Below are 13,948 nucleotides of genomic sequence, written 5' to 3'. Positions count from 1 at the left end.
TTTACGAGTGTAGTCAAACGGTAATATTGCACAAACAATGTTTGTCTGTTCCAGATAACTAATTCTCCACTTCTCATACCCTTCTTATTCCTTTCTCCATTGTCTTCTCTTGTACCAACAGATATTAAAAACGAGGCCCAGCGCCAGACCCCAATACACCGGACAGTCTGGCCACTTCTTCTGACTATTGCCGTGGTCGTGGTAAGTAGCAATTAAAAAGAGGGAAAGTGCCTTGACGGCTTTAAAAAAACGGAGACCAAGTTGTTTTTGGATAGAAACAGGTGCAATAAAAGCAGCATAACGTGGGCGAAACAGACATAAAGACCAGCAACCATTCTACCAGCGACAAGAAGAATGGAAGATCAGACCGCTGGTTGCGGTTAAAAGTCACTTGTTGGAAAATTAAAAGAATGGCGTACCAGCAAAAGAAACAAACAAACAAACAAACAAACAGACCCACTCAACGTATTGACATGATCATTTCTATTTGACAATAGACTGGAGTAGAAAATTACTAGGAATGCAGTGGGGGGGGGGGGGTTATTATAAAAGAGGTAATGCATACGAGTAGCGGTCACGTAACAATATGCGGAGCCAAGTTAACGCGGAAATACAGGGTTGACGATTCCACCACAAAGAACTTCGGAGTAACATTGAGCGAGGCGCCATTTTGCAATTTTCAGTTGGGACGACTTCTAGTTGATGGACAATCATTGGCTGATCTGACACTTAGGCCTACTCGTCTTTGATATTATATATCTATGTATCTATCTATATATATATATATATCAAGAGCTTGCTTCCAAAAGGCGCTAAATCCATCATTTTCAATGGATTTAGCGCCTTTTGGAAGCAAACTCTTCATACATACTCGTCTTTATGTGTGTGTGTGTGTGTGTGCATAAATTTATACATTTGTGATGACTCTGAAGGAAAAGGAAATTAAAAGAAACAGATCTGTGCTTTTGTAAATGACATCACTTGTCGCGTTCTCGCTGTTGCTATACTGCATTTTGGTTCTCCGATACTGTACTCAGTACTTGAACTTGACGTATCTTTTACCTCTCTAGCAAACAGATGTGTGTGTGTGTGTGTGTGTGTGAAGAGAAAGAGAACGCATTTCACATTCTCGAGAACACTTCTGCAGAGAACGGTAAACCATGATGCAAACGAATGTGCTTTCTCAAACACATTCAGCGATACACGTGCATTACGTCGCAGACAAACTGCAAGCCATTTTGCACTCGACACCATGAGCGAACGAGGAAGTAGAAAACAATGTATCTCTCGTGAAAAGCATTCGATTGTGGGACTGTAACATGCCGTGTCGTCACACCCGCCCCCACATGACGTGGCGGTGAAGTAAAAGAATTTTTATGAGACTAGCTTCCGTGATCCTCCGTTATTCGTAAGGTCCTTTGGGCTGGAGAGAGAAAAGGAGCTGTGGAAGATTTGGCGGTAAACAGATGCGAGGGCCAAGGCACTGAATTTACAATTTCATTTTGTTAGTCTCTTGATCCGTATTAAAAGGAGAAAGATGACCCACATTCTATTTTCCAGACAAAATTTTCAAGCAGGAGTAGACATACTTTAGAAATTAGACAAATAAGAAACATTCTCTTTTTTTTGGGGGGGGGGGGAAAGTGATACAAATCACATTCACGTCTTATCCCAACAGTTGTTCAAGCAAAAAATATGTGAATTTTCTATTTTGACCTTACAACTGAGGATCAAATCCTTCGTATTTATACCTTATTTATACATTATTTATACGTTTTGAGTGGTTGAATGAATTCGTTCGTTCATTCATTTACTTATCAACCCTATACATGATATCAAAACAAAACAACAAACAAATGCTTTTGGTTCAAAAATGTAAAAAAAAAAAATCTCCTCTATGTTATGATACATGCAAAAAGAAGACATCTCATTTGATGGGCATGCTATGTTGCACGACTATGAGAAATTTGATACAGACTGAATGATGTTAATTATTTTATGAAGTAACAGCAGCATCGGCAATGTGACCCCGTCGAAGGGAAATTCCAAAGCATGCAGTTAAAAGTTAGTCTGCACGGCAGTGAAGATTTCATCAAAATCGTGATGAACCTTTTACTTTCGCCATTTTATTTTTGCGAAACAGTTCTCGAACAGTTGATATGAGCATGCAAAGGAGTGAGCTGATGATATAGGCTACATCTTCGCAATTTTCTATTAACAGTGTACAAAAAGCTGACGTAAATTCATTTTTTCTGCTGTAAGAGTGTATAACATGATATTATTCCTCGATGAATAACTTCAAAATAATTATCAGTCATATATAATTATCATTATATTAAACGGGTCATAATTGTGAAAAAAAAAGGAAATTCAAGATTTCGTGTAAAGCTAAGTTGTATAGGGCATAGCATTATCAACTCGCTCATTTCTCTATTCGCTTACTGACCGTTCAAGAAGTGTTTTGTAAAAAAAATCAGCGAAACTTCATAATTTTTCGTGATTTCTCAAATTGTATCCGCTCTTGAGAAAAAAAGCAATCTTTTGTGATTATGGCATTTTACTCTTACTTAACAAACAGCTGACAAAGCTTACGTTTCACTGGTCCGGACTTTCCCTTCAAGATTCCTTAGGCTGTGTGTTGAAGTTTCACAGAACTTTAGAGTTTTATAAACGTCTCCTTCGTTCAGCTCATTGTATCACATTTTTTGTTTGTTTATTTTCTTTCTTTCTTTCACGTGTGTAATTTGACACCGGGTTTGAAAAAGTTCCTTGTTATTCTTTATATCGATACCAAGATATTCAATTGAAATTGGAAATATATATATATATATATGTAAGATTTAAGATCAACTCAGAAAAATTTTCTCCAATGTCCTATTATCACAACAAAGTTTTATGGTGATCGATCTTTTGCCCATGCTGCTCCCACACTGTGGAACGCTGTTCCGTGTTATATAAAAGAAGCTCCCACAGTGTTAAAGTTTAAAACTGCTCTCAAGACATTTCTGTTCAAAAAGTATTATGAATGAGTTTGGTTCTGCATTTATGGTACACATATTGTACACTGCATTTCTTCTTTCTACTTCATCCCTCTCCTTAAAGCGCATAGAGACACCACGGTAGTGATATGCGCTATATAAGCACTGTGTTTTATATATATATATATATATATATATATATATATATATATATATATATATATATATACATATATGATTACAAAACCCAACAACACAAAATTTATCGGTATGTTGCTTTGCTACGAAAGTGACCCATGCAAGCTGTATTCTTATCTGACCCGGTACTTCTCTGGAGACAATTGATGAGCAGGATGCTTGTGAAAATGCGACGCTACACGCCAGAAGATGACGGGCATTTTTAAAGGCTATATAAGGATATTTTTTCCAATTCTCAAATGATTCATCAATAAACTGTGATATCGGACACAAACGCATGTTCAAAATAAAAACCGAGGTGAGAGCGTTCATCAGCAACTGACAGTTCTCCCATAGCTTTGAACATTAAAAAATATATATAGGTCTATTTTTTGTCAAGAATTATTCCCAAACCTACCCTTTAATCGTCGCCATCGGCACGTTATTACCACATTTTCAGTCGCACGGTAAAGCTGTTTGTCATTTCAGTGGTGTTTCATTGTGTTGATGATTTTTGGAGTGGAAAATGCAAAAAAAGAAACAAAGAAACAAACAAACAAACAGACAATAGAAATGCACATTGTTTGTGAAGATTTGTTTTTTTGCGGAAGTTTTCTGGCCTTGAATAGTCAGTCCAAGATAAAAGTGTAGCTATTATGCGTGGGAGTAAGTATGAAACTTGTTAGGTGGTTATGTCTTCACCTGGTGTATACTTTGCCCCATCATTTACTATTTTACGAAAACATGTGGAAATGAATAATTCTGCAACTTTCTCAATAACTTAGATCTGACTGAGGTTTGCTTATATACCAGAGTCAACCTGAGGGTAGTGTGTGGCTTCTCTTTAACCAGTTGTCCCATTTAAACGGTGGTCCTTTAAGCCTTCTTACAAAGTACACTCGCTTCCCGTCACCAATGGGTTAAAATGGATGGGTAGGAATTTAAACCCCGGCTGGCGCCCGCGGCATCCGTGAGGAAGAGCACTCTAGTGGAGTAGAGATGGGTAAGGTGAACAAACCCCTCACCCCTTGGTGCCAAATCGGTTATGAGTACATTCCGGAAGATGATGTGTGGAGTCCAGCGTTAAGTGCAACAGATATTTCCTTTGACGGCGCTGTCATTTCGATATAAATGTCGTCAGTATGGCTGGTGTTCCATTTCCGTTATGGGATTGCATTGTGCACGCAAACAGGTAGTCCGCAGCGTAAGCGAATTGTGATCAACCAAACGACTAGCCCGGGCCAGCTAAATACCACGTGACTGACCATAACGAATGCTGATTGTATGAGGTATCGACATCAATATATGCCACCTCAGCTTGAAATGAATGAAATAGATGTGCGTTTGTGTTGACATAGCTTCCCGGAGTCTTCCGCTTATAATTATAAGCTGTCAATTCTTTGTTGCGGTTCACTGTATGTTCATTGGATCTCCATTAATAAAATGAATATGCAGTAAAAGTAAATGAGAAAAATATAATCTCAACGTCACTGCTGTCTTCCAGTGAAGTTAGTTAAATTCGATTAATTTGATTTTTTCCTTCAATGTATGGACATTATCAATATTTGTAATGTACGTAATGGCCATTAGTGCATTAGTTTGGATTAGTACGTATAGCCATTAGTGGAGGGTTTGCATTTTCACCATTTTACATACTTACAATATATTATTGTAACTTTGGTGTACTGGATCTAGCTACAAATGTACATTGCGAAACGTAGGTGACGTATATATTGAAAGGATGGATTTAAAATTCTTCCTCTTTCCATGGTCTACTGACAGTCATTAATTGGATACCAAGAACGGCCATTTTGATGTTTGTTTGTTATTCACTTCAAGGATTCTGCTTATAAAGTGACGAAAAGAGTACACGGCAAATAGTTTGCAGCAAGGCATTGAATACTACCGGTATCGAGATATTTCACCACGTTTAACAGAAGGTATTTGTTATTCACATCATTCAGGGTTCTGCTTATAAAGTGACGAAAAGGGTACACGGCAAATAGTTTGCTGCAAGGCATTGAATACTACCGGTATCGAGATATTTCACCACGTTTAATAGAAGGTGACAAACGCTTAAATATCCCAGTGTTGTATCGATTGGATGCATGCCCTATTTCCTGTTACACCTTTAATCCTTCGACCATCTCTATGGGAGTGCTGTGAAGCAAGTTCGAATTTCCTATCCCCCCCCCCCCCCCTCCACACACGCACACACAGCCATTCGCCCTCACACACATTCCCGGTGGTCAGTGCATTCTATCAAAGGGATGGGTACAGTTTCAGTTGAGATGGAGCTTCGGATTTCCAACGTTTTTCGATGATTATTATCTTCTCTTTTTTTTAGATAATAAGAAGTGAAAGAGCATATGATTTCTCAGAGCAATTCAAGGTTTGTTTGATGAAAATTAGTTTTGAAGTGGCTGAGATATCCAAAACAAAGCAATCCTGATAAAAGATGGGATCCACATTTTACTAGGATTGCTTCGTTTTACTCTGTTTTTGGATATCTCAGCTATTTTAAAACCAATTTTCGTCAAATAAACTTAGAATTCCACTTAGAATAGTACGCTCTTTAACGCTCCATAAAATGGTTTCAAGCTGTATGTGATGCCCTCTAAGCCTAAATGTGGTATGTTAAAACGTCCATTGTTCCATGAATAGGAGGAGTGTGATTATGGGAGATGAACTATGATCAGACGATCGATTTTTTTTGAACTGTTCAAGGCGAGCCATGATTACCCCGTGTAATCCATGATATGGGACTGTGTTACTCTGAACTTCCATACGAGATATGCCTACACTTGTAGGCTATAAGGATGGAGGACCCGCCCCATCCTCCGACATTCCTGAGGGGTAGTTGACGCCACGCAGACAATACGGGAGTGATCTTGTCCGAAAGAAAGGAGAAAATACCGAATTAAGAGAGGGAAAAAAAAGCCCAATCCAGCTGAATTCATGATTCATTGTGTAACATTCAGTCAAGCAGATCTATAGGCCTTCTTGGGTGCTTATACCCTCCTTTGGGATGTCGAGGCAGTGTTGTGACGCCACCCTCAACGAGTGGTATTGCGGGGGTGCATTGAATGAATCCGCTGAAAGTGTCTTCGCCCCCTTTGTCAAAAATCAGCCAAGACTGATAAAAAAAACCATGGTGTTAACGAGTAGGCCTGTAATCTAGGAAAGCCTCTGACAGCATGCTTAAGAAGATCATCTCAGATCCCTTGTATGAAAATACCGATGACATCTCCTTATTGACATGGGATGATGTTGGGGCTTGGGGGGTTTCTGATCTCCTCTAACCCTCTTGCAGCGATTGTGTCTTTGCCACGATGGTGTGGGGTCGTGTGGCACGATGGAGTGCCTTGAAGGAGTTTGTGGGCCGTGCTTGCCGACTGTAAGCACCTAACCACTCAAAGGAATCCTTTTCACCCTAAATTCTCGTATAATGGATGTAGTGAAACGTGACAGAGCGGATTTTATCCCAAAGTTTTGTTTTACTTTAATTTCATTCGCTGCTGTACATTCCGCTCGAATGTGTGCATGAACAAAATGAATGTAACGAAAATGTAACGAAATTTAACGAAAAAGAATATCTCCTGACGAGTGCACATGAAACATTCCACTTGAATGTTCAAATAAACACGTATACAGAATATTCACATATACGCAACGAAAAAAAGATATATATATATATATATATATATATATATATATATATTCATATATATATATATATATATATATATATATATATATATATATATATTCATATATATATATATATATATATATATATATTCATATATATATATATATATATATATATATATATATTCATATATATATATATATATATATATATATACGTGTATATGTACTGACAACATAATATCTCCCGTCAAGTGCATTTAAATCTTTCTACTTGAGTGTTCATGTACCCAAATGTACCAATTTTCACATATGCAAAACATAATATCCAATCAGTAAGTGCGCCTGGAAACGTCAGTATTAAACGCTATATAAGTTTTTACCCACTATTTATCAATCTATTATTCTTCTGCTGCATGTAGAAGTGTTAAACAATATTGTTAATCCTGGCTGAAAAACTTCAGACTAATGATCAGTCAGATATAATGATAATATTATAAGGATTCAAGACCGGAGCACAGTTACTTTTGAACAGAAAAAAAAACCCGAATATTGCAAGATTTCTGTAAAAACTATAATAATAATGATAATAACGATAATAATAATAATGATTATTATGACAATAATAATGATGATGATAATGATAATAATAATAATAACAATGATAATTATGATAATACTGATAACAATAATAATAATAATTTTGATAATAGTAGTGATAATAATGATAATGAGAATAATAATAAGAAGAAATGTGTGTGTCAGAGTGTATGTGTGTGTGCCTGCGCATGTGTTTGTGAGTGTATGTTTTGTGCTAGAAGAGGTGTTGTACTTTTTTATGTTGTGTCTGTCTCGGCTTCTGCGAGTGTCCTCGGCATATGATTTTGAACAAATGAATGCACGCCTGCGTGGCAGCTGTTGGAGTGTTGTCGTGGATCCCTGAACATTGCGTGTAACATGACAAACCATCACAAAATGCTAAGCATTGTTCATTTTTTGTTGCAAGGGTCGGGCCAAAGTTTAACAGCAGATGCTATTTTCCCGATGAGCTAATGTTGCTGTAAGCGTGTTTGTGCTTGCCACTACTGAGTATCTTGTATTGAAATATGTGACGAAGGTACATTGTCCTTTTTTAATGTCTGTCAGTGTTTCCAAGTGCATATTAAGATCAAATATGTATCGATATATGTGTGTGCGCAATTGCGTGTTACCATCTCCATGTGCGTGTACATGGATACGAGTCTCTCCCCTCCCCACCCCGTATTGTATGCAATGTGTTGCCAAATACATGTCGCATTTGTACGCCAGGTAATATGATGGGAAAGAATACGACTGTAACGTTTTGTTAACAGAAGGCAAAGGGAGCAGTGAAGGGAAACTTTTGAAGATCGATTATAGCCGAAACAAGTTAAAGATGCTCGCCTGCATACTTTCTAACTTGTAATGATGAAAGTAATATCAAATCATATCATATCATATCATATCACATGATATAATGTAATCAACTATACAGTCTGTTAGAAACAGATAAGTTTTTGTGGTTACGAGATACGCAGTAATTCGTACGAAATTGATTCAGTTATATGGAACGTGCATTCGGCAGTGCTGTTACCACAGGGAACGGCCTTTGTTCATTAGATTCTCGTCAAGACAATCTTTTTTTAAATATATATTTTGCAGTCTCACCAATCAATAGCATTGGCAGATTGATATCGATCGTCATCTGTAGCTGTTGATAGCTTTGTGTGATGTTACGTCAGAGTTACCAGATGATGATTTTGGTCTAAAAAAAAATAGATGTATAAAATATGATTCGAATAATTCAGCATTAGCGAGAATACTCTACCTTTTGATCATGCGAAAATGTTGACATTTTTTTTATAGCTTATGTTATTTGGATTTTGGAATCACCAAACATACAGACAAACAAACAAAGAACAACAACAACAAAAAAAGCCCGAAAAGCGCGCAGTTCGTCGTCGAAAAAAAAAATGGATGTTATTTGGTTTGCCTTTCTCCACACATCCGGAGCAAACACCGAGACTTAAACATTAAGGGAGCCAAAAGTTGTCACAAATACATGTTACGATATTGCTTTAAGCAAATATATAAAAGTTTGTTATTTGAACGTTTTGTCAAAACTTTTTCAGAATGCCATTTTTGTGAAGTTTTTAACGTATTTAAAACGTTTCAAATGGACGTTGAAAAAAATTAAAGAAGACTTTCCAAAGTTTATTAGGACCTGCTAATAACCTTTTGAAATAGACGTCAGAAAACATTTTAAGAACATGACACGTTACAAGACATATTACTAGAATATACGTTCTGTGGACGTTCCGCAGACGTCAAGGAAACCTCTGAAAACCGTCTAGAGCGTTCAAAAAGTGTTTAAAAATGTCTAAAAAGTCTTATGACTCATTACAGAACGTAAAGAGAACCTTTAATATCCGTCTAGAACGTCCAGAAAAAAATTAAGAACGTCTAATGTGTACAACAAACGTTTAAAGAACTTTTCGAAAACTTCCAAAAAACGTCTTAGAACTTTTCAGGAATGTCTACAATTTCCTATGAACGTTTAAAGAATGTTCAAAGAACCCTTTGAAAAACCTTTACGACCCTTATAACGTAATGGGTGAAAATAAGGATTGTATTCGGCATACTATTTAGTTATGAGATTATACGGGCACAATCTGGGATTAATGTTTTCTGAGCCTATAATCAGATAATCCTATAAATCCTATCCTGAAATTCCCTGTTCCTGATGTCCTACTACTGTACTACCTATATATACCTACTACATCCTATACTAGTTGATGTATCTGTATCACATTCTTTCATGTGTGAAGACATGGTTACTAAAATTAAATCTTACATACCTTAGTTAGGCCCATTAAAATATGAAAATACCTCATCATAACACAATTTGAAATTGTTAATAACTGATATATATAATAAATACAAATTTAACGCAGTCAAATAGCTTGAACCCACCATGAATACTTAAGATTTCAATGTCTTTTATCTACACTCAGCAAAAAGAAAGAAAGAAAGTGAACACTTTTTCAAGCTCATACTTCTCATATTAGGCTAAATGTTAATTTTCATATGCAATGTTAAGGCAATTTCATTGGCTATCAACTTGGTAGGTCAGTAAAAATGGAAGCTTTATGCATGAGTGAACACATTCGTTTTTTCTCTTTCAAGGCACAAAAGTAAAAATTGCACAAATGGACCATTTCTCATTCTTGCGTATGTGCTCTTCCATACAACAATCAGAACAAAAGACAAATCCAACACGATAGGAAACACAAATTATGGAAATTTACCCATTGATCTCTATAATATCTTTGCAGCCCCCAAAGATGAAAAAGGCCAAAAAAAAAATGGAGAAAATAGGAACCTTCTGTCAAATCCAAATTCAGATGACATTAGAAAAGAGACAATGTTCACAAAAATGGTAGAAATTTGAAATGTTATTTCGAATTTACAACATGGAAAAGATAACTGGTTCTTGAATTTGTCTCATTAATTCTTAAATCCCTTAATTAAAAGAATGAAATAAAAAGGTCCATTTTACCACTGTTGCATCTTACTCTCTTTTACATTTGATTTTAACCTGACAAAAAATTCTTATTTTCCTTCTTTAGTTTCCCACTATCAAGTTCTTGTTTGAGGATATAAAGAGATACAAAGAAACAAAAACTTGCTTTTTGCTATTCATTCATCTTTCTCATTGTGTTGAATTTGTCTTTTGTTACCATTGCTATCTTGAAGGGCATTTGCGAAATGAATCACTACATGTAAAATTTTGCAATTTTCATTTTTGTGCCTTGGAAGACCAAAACGAATGTGTTCACTCCTACGTAAAATTTCTCTTTGTATTCACCTACCAGGTCGACAGCCAAATGGATAACCTTTAATATGATAATGACACAAAACTTTTTATCAAAATTTTCTATGAAAAATATGCACTGGAATAAGTGTTTGCTTTCTTTTTTTGCTGATTGTATATCTACTAGTTTTCAAATTTTAGATTTTCTTACTTGAATATTCATAAATATGCACGAATATTCAAGAGAACCGTTAGGCATCGGACGTTTAGTTTTGTAACGTCCGATAACGGTTACAAACGTTTTGTAAAAGACATTTCATTTGTAACGTCCATTGCCGTTATAGAATCGTTTTCAAAAAAAGAAAAGAAAGAAAAACAACAACCTGTGGTTTGCGGTAAATGCTAAGTCCAAACTTTGACGTTATATGTAACGTATGAAAACATCCGTTTTAGACAAAGACGTACGGAAAGTAAAAAACAAACAAAAAATAAAACGTTGTAAAAACGTTTTGAAAACGTTATGTGTTTGCTTTGATGAATATGTACTTTGTTTCCCTCCCTGGGGCTGTTGCTGTTGTTTTCCAACAAACCTACCCGAGAGGAGAGATTTTATCATATTTTGGAAATAACACTTTGATATCGTTGATTATATAATCAATATCAAAACCATGTGGATAAAAAAAAATGAAATTGTATTTAGGAGAATTACGTCATGTTTGCTGTGATGAAATGCTGTTTCCTATTGATAGTTCAGTAGCCGCGTTGGTGATTTTTCAAATACTTTTGATGTATAGTAGGTTTTGTATAGTTTTTATACTGTCTCGAAGGACTGCGTTTCAAGTGGGGCCCCAGTTTACCAGAAACATTGTGACACAGTTGCCTAGACAACGGATTATGGAAGATCAGACAGAGGAAAAACATAGCAACGAGACAGTCGGGTCTTCAGCTCGATTTTGAGAGAGGTCATGTCTGAGAAAATAAAGACCAAAGAACAACAACGATCTAAACAGTCAAGCTGGGTAGAGGTCAAAGTCAACTAGTTCCACTCGACATCCATCTTACGATCGTTGTTAAAGGGCAAAGTCACCCAGATATTTCAGTGGACTGAGTGAATGCAGCAATACTCGTAGAACACATCAGTAAAAATTTGACGTTATCTGACAATCCGTTCAAAAGCTTTTTTAAGATTCAGTCCAGCCATCGCTAGGCGAAAAGATTCCAACATCACTGTGTGTGATATCATCGAGTACAACGTTATAAAGAAAACCTTCACAGAATTCAACATATTTTCATATTTCTAGCAAAAATGAAAGAGCAGTTGACTTACTTCTTTCAGAAAGCAGAGGGAGCAATATTATCCTTAAAATGTGTCCGTATCAAGTCGAGGGAATGCAATATGTAGGACCTACTTTCATAGAAGAATGAAATTTGCGGAATTCTTTTTATTTTTATATTATTTCTGCTACCTTATGTAATTAACGGGTCCTCTAGTGATGTCACTCTAAACTGTTGTTGTCCTCTCATCCATCGATGGTGGCACTGAAATATTAACATTTCATAACTTTTGAACGGATTGTCCGATTTCCCTTAACTGCGTTCTCCTGACAAAAGCTGCGTTCACTCCACTCACTGTCCACACATATACTTGGGTAATCGTGACCTTTAACGGCTGTAATGCTAAGCGGTGTGACCCTTTTATGAGAGACTTCTGATTCTTCACTGGAGTAGGAGAAAAATGACCTTACTGACTTGAATTAGATTCACCTTGATGCGGCTGATGAGGGAGGATAGGAACCTTTATAGTGCCCGTTCTCATCGGAAAAAAAAAAGAAAATCGAAATTTTGGTCGCAATCAGGTTTGCGTCTTTTTAATTCAGCATTCTCACTGTAAAAGTTTCAAAATTTATTGGCCCGAATTCACAAAGGTGGTTGAAATTTAAGCCACGGTTTATGCAAATTTCTTCTGCGTAAATACAATTGCCAGATTGCGTACGCCATTGGACGTCCAATAAAAAAACGCGCATTCAATACGCACATGTCCAAGGTACGCCGATTTCACGCGTATTGCCTCCGTCAAGGAAGTCGGCGTTGGTTTGTCTGTTTACAAAATAACTCAACAAATTGTGAACGGATTTGAATGAAACTTGCAGGAAAAGTTGATAGTGACACAAGGAATAGACGATTAAATTTTGGTAGTGATCCGGGAATTTTTTGTGGATATTTGAAGGATTTTTTAAAAATCTTTTGGCAGATAGGGTTAATGAACTTTGTAGTTCAAGCTATAGGCGTATTTGAGGTTTGCATAATATGTGCTCTAAAGAGCGCCGAGTAGAGTCGCGCTCGGCCGGGTTCGCTTCGTTCGCCAGTATACAGCAAGAGGGCCTTGACGAAAGGTTATGGCGTAACTTGCGCTGTGCTAGATTGGGCATTACTCCTTCAGTAACAAGGTTCAGGCTTCAAGCCCTGCCAAGACACCTGCATGTACCCAGTGCCGTATACGGCACTGCATGTACCGGGTGCAAGGCCCTATATCCACGTGGTCTTCTCTTTCCACGGGCGTAGAAAGAATGGACATCCGTCAAAAGGAAGTTCAATGTTATTGTGTGGTTTGATTTAGCTTGCTTAGGCCGGAAAATGCCGGCCTGCATGGCTTGAATAGGCCTACTTACGAGTGGAGTAGAAGTGAACTATGGGTGCGTCCAGATTCCCAAGACTAGAATAAGTCAATGATGTTGCCAAAACGCTATTGAGCACTGCGACGAGCTGTGGGTCAAAGGGTTAGGTTTGAAATACAGTTATTTTGGGTTATCGTTCCGACTCTCATTGAGGCCAATTGTACAGGATGGCTTCCTAACTACTCCGATGAGAATCTGAGGAGGTTACTTTGGACCCTCTTTGAAATTAGGGAAGACTCAATTTTGAATGCAGGCCCATTAATGTTCCGAAATTCTATAGATTCCCGGTCTCTTCCAATTCATTAGGCATATTCCTCTTCCAGCAGAATATGCACACTGGTCGTCTGTCCTTTTCTGCCGGGGGAGTTTTGTGGCGCGTAGCCATGGCGACCATTGAATGGCGCGACATTGATTTCTTACGCTCACAGTGATTCTGTTCTTTGCGGGTGACAACCCTATAGAAAAAAAGCACAAATGATTGTTATTACGTTCAATCTTGCTAATGATCCCTTGTCATGTTGGTATGTATGGATGGATCATCGTACGACTTCGCTCTGTTCATGTTTCACATAGTATTTCACCTTCGTTATTTATTACCACACAAATTAATGAGCTAAAGAGCTTACAATGAGCGG

General features: G+C 37.1%; 1 protein-coding gene across 1 annotated transcript in view; it reads left to right on the top strand.

The window, feature by feature from the left end:
* LOC139739570 (uncharacterized) overlaps positions 1-13,948 on the top strand; it is an 81,008-nt gene that overhangs the window by 55,344 nt on the left and 11,716 nt on the right. Inside the window, exon 4 of the mRNA XM_071650172.1 lies at positions 122-201. Within this exon, the coding sequence (XP_071506273.1) occupies positions 122-201 (80 nt within the window). The remainder of the gene's footprint in view (positions 1-121; positions 202-13,948) is intronic.

Source organism: Diadema antillarum, unplaced genomic scaffold (genome assembly GCF_040938485.1).
Source record: "Diadema antillarum isolate AM-2024a unplaced genomic scaffold, OU_Dant_1.0 seq00000807_RagTag, whole genome shotgun sequence".
In the NCBI taxonomy this organism is placed as follows: Eukaryota; Metazoa; Echinodermata; class Echinoidea; order Diadematoida; family Diadematidae; genus Diadema; species Diadema antillarum.
This window is presented reverse-complemented; position numbering and strand designations above follow the sequence as displayed.